The 17,533-nt window shown below is 60.3% G+C and overlaps 4 protein-coding genes across 4 annotated transcripts; 3 read left to right on the forward strand and 1 right to left on the reverse strand.

The window, feature by feature from the left end:
- Nucleotides 1-418: 418 nt before the first annotated feature.
- On the forward strand, nt 419-2,187 carry CELA1 (chymotrypsin like elastase 1). Its single transcript, XM_074929407.1, has 8 exons — nt 419-458; nt 546-628; nt 735-835; nt 1,090-1,215; nt 1,301-1,437; nt 1,682-1,827; nt 1,913-2,062; nt 2,170-2,187. The coding sequence occupies exons 1-8, from the start codon at nt 419-421 to the stop codon at nt 2,185-2,187; spliced, it is 801 nt and encodes a 266-aa protein (XP_074785508.1).
- A 781-nt stretch (nt 2,188-2,968) lies between these two features.
- On the forward strand, nt 2,969-8,085 carry BIN2 (bridging integrator 2). Its single transcript, XM_074929609.1, has 12 exons — nt 2,969-3,046; nt 4,147-4,227; nt 4,380-4,434; nt 4,609-4,703; nt 4,889-4,984; nt 5,082-5,189; nt 5,281-5,366; nt 6,072-6,147; nt 6,385-6,467; nt 6,773-7,520; nt 7,703-7,783; nt 7,919-8,085. Exons 1-12 carry the CDS (start codon nt 2,969-2,971, stop codon nt 8,027-8,029), a joined length of 1,698 nt encoding a protein of 565 aa, XP_074785710.1. The 3' UTR covers nt 8,030-8,085.
- Nucleotides 8,086-8,611: 526 nt separating this feature from the next.
- SMAGP (small cell adhesion glycoprotein) lies at nt 8,612-11,550 on the forward strand. The gene is made up of 4 exons (XM_074929745.1): nt 8,612-8,700; nt 10,921-10,997; nt 11,141-11,218; nt 11,313-11,550. The coding sequence occupies exons 2-4, from the start codon at nt 10,967-10,969 to the stop codon at nt 11,483-11,485; spliced, it is 282 nt and encodes a 93-aa protein (XP_074785846.1). The 5' UTR covers nt 8,612-8,700; nt 10,921-10,966; the 3' UTR covers nt 11,486-11,550.
- Nucleotides 11,551-12,254: 704 nt separating this feature from the next.
- On the reverse strand, nt 12,255-17,478 carry DAZAP2 (DAZ associated protein 2). The gene is made up of 4 exons (XM_074929540.1): nt 17,345-17,478; nt 15,760-15,881; nt 14,379-14,621; nt 12,255-13,698 (listed from the first exon to the last, which is right to left on the reverse strand). The coding sequence occupies exons 1-4, from the start codon at nt 17,355-17,357 to the stop codon at nt 13,570-13,572; spliced, it is 507 nt and encodes a 168-aa protein (XP_074785641.1). The 5' UTR covers nt 17,358-17,478; the 3' UTR covers nt 12,255-13,569.
- Nucleotides 17,479-17,533: the final 55 nt, after the last annotated feature.

The raw sequence follows: 17,533 nt of genomic DNA on the forward strand, positions 1-17,533 counted from the left end.
CTCGATTTCCCTGTCCCAGGAGCGATGTGGGCACTGCTCATGCATCAGACAAAACTCTTGGAGGCATCCCATAACTAAACATGATGTGAGAGGCACAGCTGGGGCATCCACAGGGCTCGGGACCAGGAGAAACTCATGACAGCGTTGCCTGAGATGCGCAGAGGAGGAAGACTCAGCAGCAGGACATCGTCTCCCTGGGGACTTGGGCTGCCTGTCCAGAGCCGAGGGAATTTTGGGGTGCGCCCAGGGTTTTTTTGGCCCTGACCTTTGGGGCCGTGTGTGTTTTGGAAGAGGGACCAAGGCTGCTCGATAGGGCCGTGTCACCTGGTTTTCTTCCCGTCACTCCTTCTCCATCCCCTTTAAAGCCGGCGGCGGCGCAGCCCTCACCACAGTCGAAGCGCTGCCGTGCTCCAGGATGATGCTGCAGCTCGTGCTCCTCGCGGCCCTCGCCCTCTGCGGTGCGTCTCCGCGGGAAGCCACCGGCCTCGTCAGCTGGTGACGACCCGCCGGTTGTGATTGACCCCCCCGCACCCTCTCTCCCGCAGGACGCTGCTCCGAGCAGGATCTCGATGGGGTGCAGCGGGTGGTCGGCGGGACCGAGGCGCGCTCACACGCTTGGCCTTCCCAGGTGGGTCCTTCCCACGGTCAGACGGCAAATCCCGTGGGGGTCTCAGCCCCCTGGGACCCTGCGGGGAGCTCCCCCCGCCCCATGTCTCATATCTGCCCCTCCCCAGATCTCCCTCCAGTATTACTCCGGTGGCAGCTGGCACCACACCTGCGGAGGGTCCCTCATCCAGAGGAACTGGGTGATGACCGCAGCCCATTGCGTGGATCGGTGAGTGGGAGCAGGGACCCCACCTTCCTCTTCTGGAAAAGCCATTTTCCACCAAAAACCTTTCCAAAGAGGAATTGTGGCTGCCCCAACCCAGAGAGCAACGGTTGTTTAAGGTCCTTGGCGGTCCTCCGTTAAGGGGTTACCTGGACCATCTCTGGGAGCGTCTTCACGCGCTGAATCTTTCTGTATCAACTCACTCTCGGAATAATCACAATTCAGGGCCTGATCCTCTGTTTTTTCACCTGTCCTTTCAGTAACATGAACTTCCGTGTTGTGGCTGGCGAGCACAACCTCAACAGGAACGACGGCAGCGAGCAGGTCTTCAGCGTGAGCAAGATCATCATCAATCCCTACTGGAACAGCAACAACGCTGCTGCGGGGTAACGCACGTGGGGAGGGGGATCTGGGGGGAGCATCGTCGGGAATGGGGGGGTCCTTGCAACATCTTCTCCCTCCTCTTGCCAGCTACGACATCGCCCTGCTCCGCCTGGGCAGCTACGCCACCTTGAACAGTTACGTGCAGCTGGCAGTCCTGCCCCAGGAGGGATCCATCCTGCCCAACGACTACCCCTGCTACATCACAGGCTGGGGGCTCACCCGCAGTGAGTGCCGGCGGGTCACCCCCGCCCTAAATCAACCCAAAAATGTGGGAAACGTGGGAAGCTGAATGATATTTTTAAGCCCTTTGATGTCCCAGGAGGCATCACACAGGGCGTCGCTCTGGGCATGGAGACGCCCGACATGGGGTTGGTCTGGGGGGGCCCTGGGTGGTGGTGGGGTGTTTCTGGCTGAGGGTCTCACGGGTCTTTGCCCGCACGGCATTAACCGGCACTCGGTTGCCTACAGCCAACGGGCAGCTCTCCAGCGTCTTGCTGCAGGCGTACCTGCCCGTGGTGGACTACCAGATCTGCTCCAGCCCCTCTTACTGGGGCTCCACCGTCAAGCCCACCATGGTCTGTGCTGGCGGGGACGGCGTTCGCTCCGGCTGCCAGGTACGGCCCCGGCAGCCCCCTTTCCCCCAGCATCCCGGCGGCGTCCCCGTTGCCCCGGTCTCACGCGGGTTCCCCGGTCTGGCAGGGTGATTCGGGCGGTCCCCTCCACTGCGCAGTGAACGGGCAGTACCAGGTCCACGGCGTCACCAGCTTCGTCTCCAGCCTGGGCTGCAACGTCGCTCGCAAACCCACCGTCTTCACCCGCGTCTCTGCCTACATCTCCTGGATAAACAACGTAAGGCGACGGCGGGGCTTGGGCGGGCTGAGACCTGGCACTGTCGTTGCACCGATGTACCAGCTCTATCCCGGCTCGGCTCAACCGTTGCCTTTCTTCTCTTCCAGGTGATAGCCCAGAACTGAGCTGTGGCAGCAGGCGAGCCCAGTCCCCAGCTCGGGTGACGGACGTCACCTTCCCACATGTTTTGGTCGGAGGGATTTAAAACCCGTAGCTGGTGTCAATAAAAACTGATCCTCTCTGGCACTCTGGTGGATGCTTTCCTTTGCAATCCTTTCTCCTCCAACCCTCAGCATCCTTTTCCCCTCTCGTCTTCCAGACCATCCCTTCGTCCGTGTCCCTCCTCTTCCTCGCGCCTTAGGAAAGAGCTGCAGGGAACAGCAATTGGCTCTGTGCGTCCAAGGCAGCCGGAAAGCCCTGGGGAGAATGGAAAAGGGGAAAATGCTGCAAATCAGCTTCATGGGCAGCAGCGCAGCCCCTTGGGAACACGGGGGGAGATAAAGAAGGATATGGGAGGACACAGTCGGGATTTTTCCCTGTTACTAGCTCCATTTCTCCTCCAAACCCGACCTCCTTTGCAGTGAGAGTTGTCAGATTTGGTGACTGTTACATCCTGGAGTGTCAACAGTGCGTGGGGATAAAATACCAGCACCAAAATTGCACCAAACCCCAAATTCAAACCCCAAACCAGACGCTCGTGGAAGAATTAAGAGGCGGGTGTTGGTTCCCCGTCACCCCTTTGGCCCACCCATGTCGCTGGGTGCTCGGGGGAGCCTTTCCGGGGGGGGAGCGTGGCAGGGGGTGCCTGGGTACTCGGCGGATGCCGGCAGCTGCCTCGCCTCGAACTTCCTCCGTAGCAAACATCAAACCGCAGTGCGCGGCCGCGAGCAGGAACGAGCTGCAGCCATGGCAGAGGGCAAGAGCGGGGGAGCCGGGCTTTTCGCGAAGCAGGTCCAGAAACGGTTCAGCCGGGCGCAGGAGAAGGTACGGTGCGATGCCCATCCGCAACGCCCAGCCCCAAAATCTCTTATTTTGTTTTATTCTTTAATTTCTTTCCTCTGCAGCGGTGAGGGGATAGCACAACGGGCACCGCCTGGCACCCATGGGTGCTCACACGGTGTTAATTTGGGCTTTTCTGGGTCAACGTCATTGTTGTTGCAAAGCTTTAGGCTTGATGGCATCTCCCCAAGGTCGCCCAAGCTGCCTTGGCAGCCACTGCTTTCTCTAAAAGTTGGATTTTTCCACCCAAAACGCCTTCCAGAGGTTATGGGGGGACTGTGCGCTGCTGGCAGGGGGTCCCTCGGGGCTGGCCGGAGGTGACAGTCGCCAGCAGGACCCAGCGTGGGGATGGTCCCAGGAAGGCTGGAGCAGCCCCCACCGGCCGCACAGGAAGCGAGGGGGAAGGGCTCCGGAAGCGGGCAGAAACGGGGCGATTCTCAACTGGTTTGGGGCATCTCTTTCCTTTTTCTCCCCAAAAAAAGCAGGCAGCGACTCCAACACACACCAGACCCACACACTCCCAGGTTTCCTGGCTGGGGCTCAGGGCTAAATTCAGTTCTCCCGTGGCTGTATCAGCCTGGGTCAGGCTCCAGTTGCTTCCCGGGGGGGTCAACCTCTTCCTGGACACCCCAAAGCTCCCTCCTGCATGCCCCAGCCTCACCACGCTCCTGTGATCGGGGCTCTGGAGGCAGCCTTTGGCCGCAGACCATCCTCATCCTCAGCACAGTGTCAGCAGTGCCTGGCGAGGCAGCACCCAGGGCTTTGCCTGCACCCGTAGTCACGTGCAGGGATGTTTTGGGGTACAAGGGGCTGCACCGATAGGGTTTTGTAGGGTAGGGTGACAGATTAGTACCCAAAAAGTCACTGTTCTCCTCTAAAAAATAAAAGCACCAAGGGATGAGCCAAGATTTCGCACTCTCCATCTAAATCCCTGCTCGGCGTCAGCTCTGCCAGATCCTCAGCATCCCCCGAGAGGGGCTTTTGCCGGGGACGACCCCGCTCCCACCGGGAGGTAGAGCCGGGGCAGCAGCGCTGAGCTCGGGGCTGACGACTCCTTCCCACGTCTCCATCTCTCTTCATCCCAGGTTTTGCAGAAATTGGGCAAAACGGTGGAAACCAAAGATGAGCAGTTCGAGCAAAGCGCCTACAACTTCCACCTGCAGCAGGTCGCACAGGGGAGCGGGGATGTGGGGGGACAGGGACCACCATCCCTCGGCCCTGCCGCCTCCGGGGTCCCTCGGTCCCTGCCGGGCTGGTGGAAACCACCACGAGCCCTGGGGGTGGCCCTGAGCTGTCCCCTCCCCGCGTTGCTTTGCAGAATGAAGGCAATAAACTCTACAAAGACCTCAAGGCTTTCCTCGGCGCCGTGAAAGGTACCGCACCCCCCGTAAATACACCGGGAGAAACCTGTGGGCACCTCGGAGGAGCCAGGAGGGGGTTGAGCATCGCTGTGTTTTCTTACCCAGGATAGTCAATAATAATAATTTAAAATAATAAAAAATAATGAATAATAAATAATGTTTTTGCATCCCCCGGCCGGGCTGCAGTGATGCACGAGAGCTCCCGGAAAGTGGCCGAAACGCTGCAGGAGATTTACAGCACCGACTGGGACGGTCACGAGGAGCTGAGAGCCATCGCAGCTGTGAGCCCCTTGACGTGCTCCCACCGGCCCCAAGGGTCCCCTTCCAGCATGGGGGGGGGCAGCGAGCTGAGCCGAGGGGGTCCCTGGGGATGCAGCCCAGCACGTACAGCCGGAGGGGAGGCTTGAGGGGGAGGGGGGATGAATCTGGGCGCTATACCCCTGTCCCCCCTTTTTTCACCCCGCAGAGCAATGACCTCCTGTGGGACGACTACGAGGCGAAGTTGGCTGACCAAGCCCTGCGGTTGATGGAGAACTACCTGGCTCAGTTCGGTGACTTTAAGGTACCCCCCATGCGTGGTGTCAGTGCTGGGGGGGGGGAGATGGGGATGCGGAGCCAGATCCTGGCTCACGTTTCCCCCCACCCCCTCCCCGGCACAGGAGCGCATTGCCAAGAGGGGCCGTAAGCTGGTGGACTACGACAGCGCCCGGCATCACCTGGAAGCTCTGCAAAGCGCCAAGAAAAAGGACGAGGCGAAAATTGCCAAGGTCAAAGCTCCCGCAGGACCCCTGCCCGGCACAGCCCCCCCGTGCCCCGGCAGTGCTGGCAAAGCCACGGCCCCCCCTTCCCTCCCCGCAGGCTGAGGAAGAGTTTAATAAAGCCCAAGCGGTGTTTGAAGATCTGAATAGGGACCTTCGGGAGGAGCTGCCGGTTCTGTATGGCAGGTACTGGGGGTGTCACAGGGGCTGGGGGACATCGGGGGGCTGGAAGGTGTTGTGTGGGCTGGGGGTCATTGTGGGGCTGGGGGAAGCACAGGAGGTGGGGTAGCCACAGGAGCCAGGGGACGTTTCAGGGGCTGGGGGACATCACGGGGCTGGGGCTGTTGCGGGGGCTGGGGGACGTTTTGGGGGCTGGGGGACATCACAGCCCTGGGGCAGACACGTGGCCCCGGGGTATGATCCTGCCCAGAAGCCAGCAGCATCCACAGCCCCCCTCCATTTGCAAGGGGGGAGGCAAAGGCCACCCCTCCTGACCCCCTCGGGGGTCTCCTCGAAAAAGCAGAATCTGAACAAAACGTCCCTGAAAATCAGTCGCTGAGGCCCGGGACACGGCTGGGTGCTGGCACAAGTGGGCGGGTGACGTTTCCTCCCCCCACCCATGGCGGGAAGAAGTGGGGATTTCTCCCAAAAGGCCCCAGCGGTGACACAAGGTGGCCCCGAGGGACATCGGCCATGGGCAGCTCTGACAGCCGGGAGGTGGCAGCACCATCGCTGCAGCGGGGACAAATGTCCAGGGCCACTTTGTCCTCACCCCGAGGGTTTATTCGCCGTCCCCCACCTCCACGGGGACCCCGGATGATGGGTGCTCACGGGCTGGGTGCTCAGCACCCCCGAACCCCCCCACCTCCTGCCGTGTTTTCCCTCCCGCAGCCGCATCGCCTGTTACGTGACCATCTTCCAGAACATCTCCAACCTCCGCGACGTCTTCTACAAGGAGATGAGCAAGGTGGGGGGGAGGCAGCACCCCAAAACACCTCACCCCTTGCCCCCCCCTGCAGTCCTGTAGCCGTCCCTGGGTGCTCTGGCTACGTCGGTGCTGCCCACCCACCCTGAGTCCTTGCTGCTCTTCATTTAATTTAATAATTTAAAGCAGCTCAAGGATGTTCATGGTGCTGCTGGGTGATGGGTGGCACCGGGGGGGCCCCTCTGATGTGTTTCTCTCCCCCCTCCCCTCTCCTCGCAGCTCAACCGCGACCTCTACGAGGTGATGAGCAAACTGGACAAGCAGCACTCCAGCAAAGTCTTCATCGTTAAGGGCGTCTCCAGGTAAATGAGTCGGTGAAGTATGGCCGGGGGGGGGGGGGGGGGGGGGCGCTTCAAGTGGCCGAATCACTCCCCCCACCCCGAGAAGCAGAGGGGCGATGCAGTCCCCAGCCCTGGCATGGGCGAGCATCTCCCCACGCTGGGCTGAGGCGCTTTGGTGGTGCCGGGTTCATTAATTCGGGTCATTTGCCGACCCTGCGGGATCGGGAAGCATCACCCGCAAGCTGGAGCCGCGTGTCCCCAAGGATGACACTTGCGGGACGTGCCCTGAGGAGGAGGGTAACCTCCTGTGTCCTCCCCCTACACAGCAACCGGCGCTCCCTGGTCATCTCCTCGCCCGTGAGCCCCCCGGCCATGTTCCCCTGCCCGGGGAAGGCACCAGACTGGCAGCCTGTGGCGGAAGCGGAGGCGACAGCTGGGCCCCCCGACATTGGCAGCGGGGCCACCGACACCACCTCCAACGGGGAACTGGGTGCCACTGTCCCCGGCCCGCCACCGGCTTCGCCCGCCAGCGGTGGGTCCCTGTCGGAGACAGCGTCGGTGTCCAGTGAGGAGGCCCCAGAGCTCAGCCCCGGCCCCGAGGCTCCGTCCCGTGAGCAGGGGACAGCGGCGGCAGACGCGGAGCCGGGCACCGACTTCCCCGGGCTCACCGACGGCCAGTGCCGGGAGCCGGCGGGGGTGGCCAGTGGGGCGCAGGCGGAGGCCGAGGGCATCGCCACCTCCCTGGCATCGCTGATATTAGCCGAGGCCATTGCCCAGGCCGCCAGCACCGCACCACCAGAGCCGGAAAAAGCTGCAGCGGGGCTGGAGGAGAGCAAGGCCCCGGCCACCGCGGGGATCCCCCGTCAGCCGGACAGCGCTGACCCCAACGGCGAGGGCCGGGCGTGTCCCAGGGAGCCACCGGCTCCCCCCGGCCCCACAGCTGAGGCACCGGCGTGTCCGTCCCCGGGCGGCGGGTGGGAGCTGAGCCGGCTCAGCGGGGCCGCAGGCGAGCACAGCAGCTCCGAGGAGAGCGTGGAGGTGGTGGATGTCCAGCCAAAGGTGGCCAAAACTCAGGTGAGAAAGTTGCAGTGCTGGGAGGGGAGGCGCTGTGGTGGGGTCCCACACCCCCCCACGATGGTGGGGGGTGCTCGGTTTGCTTAGAGACCCGGCCTGTGCTGGGGGGGTGCTGGGGGGGACACGAGGCCGGAGAGGTGAGGGGACAAACCCAGCCCGGTGTGACGCTCCTCTGCTGGCAGGTGGGGCTGGATCTGGCCCTCGACGTGGCGTCAAGCGGCTGCACCAAGGGCGGCGGTTCCCCCTCCAGCTCCCCAGCCGAGGTGGGTGCTGTGGTGCTGTGGGGGGAGACACCGACCCAAGCCCCCAGCTGGACTCGGTCCTTCCTGGGTGCGGTTTAATCGAAGCACGAGGTCCCCATCCCACCCAGCTCAGCGTCCCCAACGTGTCTCTCCCAGGAGCGAGGTTGTTGCGGGACGCAGGAGGACACGAGCCAGGATGCGAGTCAGGACCCCCCACCAGCAGCAACCCCCCCCCAGGACCCCACCGAGACTCTCACCTCCCTGTGAGCCCAGCACCCAGCGGGAAACGGGCGTCTCACGGTGCCACCAGCAGCTAACCCTGTCCCACCGAACCCGTAACGCGCTTCCCAACCCCCGCCCCGTCTGAAATAAAGGCAGAAAAGGTGGCGAGAGGAGGGCGACGATGCCGGCGAGGGCCAAATCTCCTTCCTGCAAAAGCCCATCACGGGCTGGGCTGGGCTGGGTGGGACACGGGGAGTGCTGGGGGGTCCCCGCCTGCGGGTTTACAGCGGCAGCAGCCGGGAGCGGAGGCATTTGTCTCCCTGTTCTCCCCCTGGCACTCAGCACTGCTGTGACTCAGGAAAAAGGCGTCGAGCCGGTTTCACCAGCTCCCAGAAAATGTGCTACCGTGCAAAAAAAAAAAACAAACCCAACCCCAAGTTTTACCCTCCCCGTGCTGCAAAATTCCCCTGTATCTAAGCAAAACCCCGTTGCCCGTCACCGCCCCGGTGCAAGAGCTTGTGTTGCCACCCCAGTGGCTGGTGCTGGGCTGGCTCCCCAGCAAGCGAGGGGTTAATGCAGGAGGCATCTCTGGGTTTTTATAATCGTTGCAGCCAGACTGGAAAGGTGAGGCAGGAAAAGGGCAACGCCTTCGCCTGGGCGAGGCTCGGAGCCGCACATGGTGCCGGCAGCCGCTCGCCCCGGCACAGCGGGTGCAGGTAAGAGCTGGGGTGGGGGAGACACGACTCCTGGGGTGACCCCCCAAAAAAAAATTAATCGTTCCTGGGGAGGTCTGGAGGGATTTGGCTGCGTCAGGCATGTGGGTTTGCACAGGGAGGCAACGGAGTCGTGCCATGAGGGATGCCGAAATGCGGCTGGTTTGGGGGAGAAACGTCGGCTCTCAGCTGGGTGTTTTCCCGCTGGATTTTGGGGGGTGGGGAGGGAAAAGGCTTGATCCTGCTCCAGCGAGAAACAGAAAGCAGAAAACCCAGGAGGAAAACTGAGTGGATCACTGCTCCCCGGGGACCCATCCTGGGGTGACGGAGGAGAAACGGCGGTGAGCAGCCTGCCAGGGCGGTTTGCTCATCCCATACTGGACGCACTGGGAATGGGACTGGGGGGGTGCAGAGGCACTGCTGAGCATCCCCTGAAGCTGCGCTTGGCGGAGCTTTTTGGGAGCAAAACTGGGGGGGCGGGGAGGGTTTCACTGTGGGAACGGCTCTTGAGCAACTTGGCCTGGGAGCAAGAATGAGGAAGATTATGGGGTTTTGGTGGTGGTGTGTTTTTTTTTTTTTTACAACCCCTGCGTCGCTTTAAAAAAACACACGGAGATCCGTACGGATCCAGCGTGCTGGGGAAGTGAGTCACCCCCCTCCCTCAGCCCCCCGGCGCAGCCGCCGCCGACACCCGGAGGCTCCGACCGTGCAGCGGCGGGATCCCGGCCCAGGAAGGTAACCCCGGCGCTGCGAAACACCCCGCGGGCTGCCGGGCCCGGGAGCTCGGGGCTCCTTCCCGGCCGGTTTGGGCGAGCAACTCCCCAAGGCAGGAGTGGCGAGGGGGTATCCCCTCCCCTGGGGATGCAGCACGGGGGAGCTTTGCTTTCGTGACTTCTTTGATGCTAAAGCAAGTCTTTTCCCCCACCTAAAATTGGGTTTAATCCTTTGGTGGGTCCCACGACTCCGTTTTGCAGGTGCTGTGGGCACAAAACTGGTTTGTGCTTCCCACTGGCAATGTCAGATGCTTCCCAAGAAGCTCCGGCCCGGAGGCACCTGGCTTGTGCCAGCTCCCTTTCCATCAAGCAGCACCTTTTTTTCTTTTCCCTTAAATCCCAGTCTTACGTTTTAGGGGAAATTTTACCCATTTTTTTTGCTCTGAAGCCACCCAAGCAGCAGCTGCTGCTCCGTGGGAAGGCTGTGGTTGGCTTTGGAAAGGTCGTGTAGCTCAATACCCAGACATCGCTGCCGGGAAGCCCAGTGAGCTTTAAAGAAAAGCCGGGTTTAATGCAAAGCTGGGTTTAAAGCAAAGCTGGGTTTAATACAAAGCTGGGTTTAATGAGTTGGTGGCTTGTGACAGCATGAGCTTGAGCCTAGGGGGAAGTTGTCGTGCTTGGTGAGAACTGCTGGTCCCTGTTCCTGGCTGGTGAGAGGGGGGGGTCCCACGACCGTCCACGCACGCTGCTGGGAAGGGGGAAAACTGTTTTCCCAAATTCCTGTGACTCTGTAAAGCCCGAACGTTTGCGCTCTGGTAGCGCAGCTGAAAAGCAAAACCTGTTGTTGTAAGGGATGTTTTGCAAACACCCGACAGCGCTGTGAGTCACAAGGGCACAGTGGGACAACCAGGGCAGGGCCAGATCCTGAGAAATTCACCCTGTTTTCCAAAACCCGGGAGGTGTCAGCAGGATTAGCATCGCCCTGTCCTCGTGAGGTGCATCAGCACAGCCACGCTCCCGACTCCCCGCTCCTGGCCCGTGTCTCCACTCCCGCAGTTAAATTTCCTCTTTTTTTAAAAAAAAAAAAATAAATAAATAAAATTATTTGCTCCTGACATCTAGCGGCACATCTCCGCAGAGCCGCTGAGTCACTCGCGCCCCAGCGCCTGAGCCATTGCAGAACATTTTCTGGGAGGCATCACAAAGGTCCATCCACCTCGGGCAGAGCCGCCGAGGGCGGTTTAGGGGCTGCGGGCAAATCGTTACGGCTGCAGCATCACCCTCGGGGCCCCGACCAGAGGATCTGCGGAGTTTGAGAGCAAATTGCAGAGTCAGGGGCTGGTTTTTTCCTGCCTTCACCAGCTTTGCCGCCTTCCCGCGAGCCCGGCATGCCCTGGCCCGCTCCTCACCATCAGCCCGAATAAAACCTTTGCTTTGACGAGTGCTGCTCTCGCGGCTGTGCCTTTTGGGGGTTGCATGTGAATTTAGCATCTTTATTCCTTTTTTTCAGTAGTTCTGAAGGGACCCCAGACCTTCGCCTGGAAGGAGCCGATGCGATGGAAGGAGATCAGCCCCCTCTGACTGCAGGTGAGCGCCCAGGACAGCTTTGTCCCCTGCAAGACCTTGTCCGGGGCCACGACCTGCCCCACCCAGCTAAGTCTGGCTCAGAGCTGGGTCAGGACCAGCCTCACTCACCTCCTCCTCTCTCCTTCTCTCCTGGGTTGATGAAGGAGAGCTGACAACCCCCTTCCTGAAGAAGGCTCACACCCCACCGCTCCACGAGGACGCCAACACCGTGGTCATCGCAGGTAGGGGCTCTCCTCGCCGGAGCCACCCCGGCTACCAAGGAGCAGCTCGGTCCCGGCCACTCGGGGCTAAACCCTGCTCCTCTCTCCCCGGCAGTTGTCATCACCCTGGTGTTCCTCACGCTGCTGACGGTGCTGGTGGTGATCATCATCTACCTGTACAGAAACAAGGGCAGCTACCTCACCTACGAGCAGCCGGCGGCAGAGACCGACGTGTCGGTGCAGATGGAGGATGCTCCATCCAAGGAAAAAGAAGAGTATTTTATCTAAGCCACCAGGCCCAGACACACCTCTCTGATGCACTCAGGTCCAAGGTGCCTAAATTTCCTGGAGTTGGGAACCTACAAGCTGCTTTTTTTTTTTTTTTTTTTTTTCCTTAATTTATTAAGCCAACCACAGAAGGAAAAATAAAAAAAGTGCGTGGTAGAACTTTGCCCGTGGCAGAGCCAGGGCAGGGGGTACTTCAGCAGGAGCGGAACAGGCACGGCCACGCTCCGGCTGCTCGCACCCACCCAGCTCCTCCCTTTGGTGCTTTCTAATACAGCCCAGTGCAAAACGCTCCAAGAGTGGCTCTTTTCTTTCTCCTTGTCTCACACATTTAAGTTATTCTGTCAATGATTTAGGGGTGGGGTAATTAGCATGGCTAATTTGGAGGCTCCGCTTAAGCACGCACCTAAAACAGGCTGATGGGTCACGCCAGTGGCAGAAAGCCCCATGGTAGCCCCCAAAGGTGGGAAGCTGGTCCCGGCCCCAAGAGGCGCCTGAGCTCGGGGGGCTCGGGGAAAGGGGCGGCAGAGCAGGTTTCCTTCCCCAGCAGAGGCGGCTCTGGCACCCCCACGCCGGCCCAGACGCTGCTTCTGCTCTGCGCAAAGACGGGGCGAGGAGCAGTTCCAGACATTGCCCCTCCACTCCCTTCTCAAGGGCAGTTCCTCCTTTAAATCAAACCCCCCAAAAAAACCCAAAACCCAGAACACCAAACACAAAACAAAGGAGGAAGTTTACAAAATAGCAGCAAAGAGGAAATAAGTGAAGAAACCCTACGGCTTGCAATGGGCAGGAGCCAAGGGGTTTTATTTGAGGTCTAATGCAAATTTGCTACTTTATTCAAATTTTCAAAATAGTCTTTATTCTACTTTTTTTTTTAGTATAAAAAAATCCACAAGTTAAGTGCACCACAGTGTATACAGAGAGAGACGTAATGCTGAACTTTCATAACAGTCAGTTGGATGGTTAAACACAACATATACAAGACACAGATTTAGATTAAACTGAAACCTCAAGACAAAATATATTTGAATCTGAGATAATTTTCTTCATAAAACAAAACAAAAAAAACCAAAACATTGAGGATCCCTGAAATATTCTTCTTAACTCTAATAAGACTTCATTACACCCAAGTCATTTTTAAAGTATGCATTCATAAAACAACCCATTAACCAAGTTAATTTGTGTGTTGATTGACAGTTGCTACACACCCTTGGACAGATGGTAACCAGCCTCTCTGTTTGAACAACAGCCTTAAGGAGTTTTGGTGTCAAGACACCAGGTTGAGTTTAAAAAAAAAAAAAAAAAAAAGGAGTTTGTTTATTAAGCGTCATTCTAAAAGCTTAGTTAGCATTGAATGAAATGTTCAAACATGAGTTGCATTGTGTTTCTGGCACCAAAGCATGGCTTTGATTAGATCTAATGTGCAAAGAAATCCAAGATTTCTTGGAGTGTATAAAAAAAATCCCATGATACACGCCAGCTGCAAACCTTCCTGGAGGAAACCGAGGGGCGAATGTGAGCATGGGGAGCTTCGAGGGATCCATTCTAGAGGGAGGTCAGGAAGAAAAGAAGCGCCAAGGTGCCCTCCCCACCGTTGGGAAGGGAAGTTTTGCTTTGCTTTTCTATCCAGCACCTCGCCTGGACGGAAGGGAAACGCGAGTGGTTGGGCTCTGGGTCCGGGGGACCGGTACGAGCGCCGAGGGACGGCGAACGCGGCCCCGCTGCCCGGCCCCCCCCAAGCCAGCCGACAGGGAGCCCGTTAATAAAGCTCAGCGCTGCGGTGTTACTCCGGTGAAATGAAAGGAAGAGGCAGGGCTGCTGAGCTCACATTCATTTCGTGAATTAATTCCGCCCCTCCCCGCCCGAACAGAGGCGCCGCTCTCACTAACAGGGTTTCTTGTTTCGCTTGGAAGCGCCTGCCGGGCCGGGCACCGCACCAGGAAGACACCTCACCGCTGTGTGTCTGATCTGCAACTTCAGGTTAATATGGACTAAAGCAGTTACATCGTGAGAAGTGCTGACAGTATGTGATGTCTTTCCTTACACAAATGTAGCCCCCCCCCTCTCCCCCCTTCCCCCTTCCTTCTTCACCAGATAGTGTAGCCACCGTCTGAGCCTCCCAGGAAGAAGTTTCCCTTCCGTTGCGTCACCAAGACGTTGGCTCCCTGCATGATGGCCAGCTGGGCGGCGTTGGGGGGGCAGCCTGGAGGGGGGGGCTGCAAGGCAGAGAAAGGAGAGGGGGACAACTGAGGTCAGTGCCACGATGGGAGCGGGCACGAAGCCACCGTGGGCTGCAGGAACCCTGAAACCTCCCAGCCGATGTCACCTGCCACCGAGCAGAGGCCGAGTGACAGAGCCCGGCGGCTGGTGGCAAGCACTCGCCCCCACCCCGGCCCGCGTCCTCTCTCTGGAGCCCGCAGCCCCTACGGCCGGCCCCGGCGGTTTGCCCGCACAGAGGAGCCTGTGAGCTGGGGAACAAGATCTTCACGTGGCCACGAGCCACGGGTGGAAAGTCTGGGGGAGCAGGAACCTCCCGTAGCTCCACCATAGCTTGGAAAAAGGTCAAGTCTGCACTTGGGGCCAGGAAAAGTCAGGTCGCTAAGCAGCCGTACTTGCCTCCCCCCAGACCCCCAGGCCCAAGCAGGGCCAGCACTGGCCACGCAGCAGTTTTGCTGTGAGCAAGAACCACCAGCCAGACTGCGTGGCTCCAGAGCCACGCGTTGGTCTGAGACAGAAAACCCTCAGCATGAACGCAGGAGCCCACTCTTCTCCCAGATAATGGATTGGGTGAGAAGTAAGTTTTTCTCAGAAAGCAAAGGACATCTTCTCCCCTACAACTGTCTACAAACCTCTAACACTGAAGCACACAGGGGTTTGGGGATACATTTATACTTACAGGGATGCTGGCTGTTCCACCAGCCCCAAACCTTGCTCCAGCATCAAAGCCACCTTCAACGAGGACTGTGGAGCCCGGAGGATAAACCGGTCCCACGGGGTAATAGGCCATCGGGACCGACGAGCCGAGAGGCCCCACAGCCACAGACTGGGCCATGGGCAGGAAGACGGAAGCGCCCGGATACGCTGCAGACATCGTAGGTACGGTGGCAGCTCCCAGAGGCACGAAGCTGGGACGGTAAAGCTGCAAGAAAAAAGCCGTGCAAGCAAGTTTAGAGATTTGTTATTCCCCACAGCCTGTTGTTTATCACAGAATCCCAGAATCCCTCAGGTTGGAAAAGCCCCTCGGGGTCATCGAGTCCAACCCTCAGCCCGACTCTACAAAGTTCTCCCCTACCCCACATCCCCCCCCACCTCATCCCAACGGCCCTGAAACCCCCCCAGGGATGGGGACTCCCCCCTCCCTGGGCAGCCTGTTCCCCTCTCTGACCACTCTTCCCTGAAACATTTTCTCCTCCTGCCCAGCCTGACCCTCCCCTGTGGCAGTTTCCAGCCGTTCCCTCTTGTCCTGTCCCTGATCCCCTGGGAGCAGAGCCCAGCCCCAGCCTCTCCACAACGTCCTGTCAGGAGCTGCAGAGAGGGATGAGGGCTCCCCTCAGCCTCCTCCTCCTCACCCTGAACACTCCCAGCTCCTGCCCTGCCTCCTCACAGGATTGATTCTCCAGCCCCTCCCCAGCCTCGCTGCCCTCCTCTGCCCTCGCTCCAGCCCCTCCAGATCTCTCTGGGATTGAGGTGCCCAAACCTGGACCCAGCCCTCCAGGTGTGGCCTCCCCAGTGCCGAGCACAGGGGGACTGTCACCTCCCTGCTCCTGCTGGCCACACTAGTGCTGACACAAGCCAGGATGCCGTTGGCTTCCTTGGCCACCCGGGCACACTGCTGGCTCCTGGTCAGCTGCTGTCCAGCCTCGCTGTCAAAGCCCGAGCCCCCACGTAGAGTTTTGCCCCCCTGCTCACACAAGGCCACCCCCTTCCCTGAGCATTTACTTTGGGGTATGGCAAAAAGACATTTTTCCCACTGCTGGAGACAGTTTTCCCCCCGTGCCTGAAAAGAATCCAACTAACAGATCATCACAGATGTGTTTTACAGGTGAGCTACATTTGTCATCTTAAGGGAAACTTTGACCTTTTGTTACTTGGAGCGGATGATTCCGATCTCATAAAAGAGAACCTGGGGACCGACCGCTGCCCGGTGATGTGAGCAGCAAACGAGTCCTCCAGGAAAAAAAAAAAAATAATAATTGCAGCTATAAAGTTATTCAGAGATTTAGGACAGGGAGGGGTCCCAGAAGAAAATGAAGGTTTGGGAGAAGCGTCCCACCTACCTCGGAATAAGCAGGAGGTGCATCGGTGTAGGGCGGCGGCTGCGGGAGGGGCACAGTCTGTGGGTACACGGGGGGGTTGGCGGGGGCCTGCACGGGGTAGGACGGCGGGGTGGGGTATTGGCCTGCGAGGAAACCGAGAGTTCAGCCCAAGGCACAAACGAAGCCGGACCAGAGCTGACAAGCTGCGCTTTTTTTTTTTGCTTTTTTTTTTTTTTTTGAAAGCCCGATTTCTTAACTCTCACATCAGCAGGAGGGAGAATCTGCTCTAGGACCCCCCCACCCTGCCCAGCACAGACACCCCCCCCCCCCGATGTCCCTGCCCAGACTTGAGCAATTCACGGCAAAACCAAAACCCTGAGTGAAAAGATCCTTTGCCGGAACTGGGAGCAATGAGAAGGCAGGAAGGCCGGAAAAAAAAAAAAAAAAAAAATTTATTCTAGGCCGTAGCCAGTTCTCAAAGTCGCAAATTCTTAAACCGAAACTAAAACAAGCCCAATACCCGCCCGCCTCCCCCAGGCCAGGGCCTGTCGCGGTTTTGGGGGGCAAAGGCGAGGGGGGGTGTTGGTATTTGTTTTGGGTTGGGTTTGAGAATTTGTAAGTTTGAGCACTGGCTACAGCCCAGAATAATTTGGGGTGGTTTTTTTTTTTTTTGGGCGGGGGGGATCCGGGTGGAAATCGCCTCAGCTCTGAGGAAGCCGAGGGGGCCCAACGACCTCCAAGTTCATCCCCTTCCGCCGGGGTCGGTCTCCCCAGACCCCCCCGGCCCCGGCCTGGCCCCCCCCGCTGCCGGGATGGAGCCCGCCAGGCCACAGCAGCCCCCAGCGGGCCCCCCCGCTCCCCGCCCTCAGCCTGAGCCTGTCGGGGGGTCTCAACCCCTCCGGCTGTCCCCGCTGTTGTCCCCTAGGGGGTCCCCTGACCCAGCTCCCCCTGGGGTGCCCCCCCGGGACGAAAGGGTCTCACCCCCCCCCGCGGTCCCCGGTGTCACCCAGGGGCACCCCCAAAGCTGCCCCACAGCCAGCGGGACCCCCCCCGGTGCAGGGGCCCCTCCCACGGGTCACCCTGGGGGGTCTCCACCCCCCTGCCGTACAGCGGGGTCCCTTCTGACGTCATCCCAGGGATCCCCTACGTCAGCGGGGGGGGGCGCCACCCCCCTCCATGGGGTCCCCCCGCGTCCCGCGCGGGGAATCCCCTCCCCCCCGGCTCCCCCCGACACCTCCCGGGGTCCCCCCGACGTCACCGGGGGGAATCCCCCACGTCAGCAGGGGGGGGTCTCCCCCACCTCCCCCCCCCGCGGCAGCGGCCGCCCCTACGTCACGGGGGGGGGGGGGTGTCGCCCCCAGCCCGGCACTCGCAGGGTTAAGGCCGCCCCGAGGCTCCATGGCGACCCGCGCGCCCGCCCCCCCGCCCCGCTCCCATTGGCCGCCCGGCGCCCGCGCGGCCCCGGCGCGCTCCGGCGGTCACGCGCTGCGGCGCCGCCCTTAAAGGCGCCGCGTCCGGCGCTGGGGGGGGGGGGGGGGCGGGGGAAAGGAGGGGGGGGGGCGCTGCCGCTGAAATGGCGGCGGGGGGGACGCGGCCCGGTCCTTGCCTTTGCCGTTCATGGCGGCGGCGGGGCGGGGCGGCGCTGGCTCCGGCGGCGGCGGCGGCTCCTCCCGCTCTGCCCGCGCCGCGCGCTGCCTGCTCGGTGTCACCGCGGCGCTGCGGGAGGGGGAGGGCCGCGGGGGGGGGGCGCGGGGGGGGCAGGAAACGGGGGCCGCGCGCAGGCGCACGCCGTGAC

This window comes from Athene noctua, chromosome 30 (assembly GCF_965140245.1).
Source record: "Athene noctua chromosome 30, bAthNoc1.hap1.1, whole genome shotgun sequence".
NCBI lineage: Eukaryota > Metazoa > Chordata > Aves > Strigiformes > Strigidae > Athene > Athene noctua.

What these genes read in the sequence shown, in the direction of transcription:
- CELA1 (XM_074929407.1), top strand. Translation starts at nt 419, where the DNA reads ATGCTGCAGCTCGTGCTCCTCGCGGCCCTCGCCCTCTGCG. An exon ending in GCAGCCCATTGCGTGGATCG is followed by an intron (nt 836 to 1,089) that starts GTGAGTGGGAGC and finishes CTGTCCTTTCAG; the next exon opens with TAACATGAACTTCCGTGTTG. An exon ending in AGCAACAACGCTGCTGCGGG is followed by an intron (nt 1,216 to 1,300) that starts GTAACGCACGTG and finishes TCCTCTTGCCAG; the next exon opens with CTACGACATCGCCCTGCTCC.
- BIN2 (XM_074929609.1), top strand. Translation starts at nt 2,969, where the DNA reads ATGGCAGAGGGCAAGAGCGGGGGAGCCGGGCTTTTCGCGAAGCAGGTC. An exon ending in CTGCCGGTTCTGTATGGCAG is followed by an intron (nt 5,367 to 6,071) that starts GTACTGGGGGTG and finishes TCCCTCCCGCAG; the next exon opens with CCGCATCGCCTGTTACGTGA. An exon ending in CAAAGGTGGCCAAAACTCAG is followed by an intron (nt 7,521 to 7,702) that starts GTGAGAAAGTTG and finishes CTCTGCTGGCAG; the next exon opens with GTGGGGCTGGATCTGGCCCT.
- SMAGP (XM_074929745.1), top strand. Translation starts at nt 10,967, where the DNA reads ATGGAAGGAGATCAGCCCCCTCTGACTGCAG. An exon ending in TCAGCCCCCTCTGACTGCAG is followed by an intron (nt 10,998 to 11,140) that starts GTGAGCGCCCAG and finishes GGGTTGATGAAG; the next exon opens with GAGAGCTGACAACCCCCTTC. An exon ending in CAACACCGTGGTCATCGCAG is followed by an intron (nt 11,219 to 11,312) that starts GTAGGGGCTCTC and finishes TCTCCCCGGCAG; the next exon opens with TTGTCATCACCCTGGTGTTC.
- DAZAP2 (XM_074929540.1), bottom strand. An exon ending in CACCTCCTGCTTATTCCGAG is followed by an intron (nt 14,622 to 15,759) that starts GTAGGTGGGACG and finishes TTTTTCTTGCAG; the next exon opens with CTTTACCGTCCCAGCTTCGT. An exon ending in GTGGAACAGCCAGCATCCCT is followed by an intron (nt 13,699 to 14,378) that starts GTAAGTATAAAT and finishes TCTGCCTTGCAG; the next exon opens with CCCCCCCCTCCAGGCTGCCC.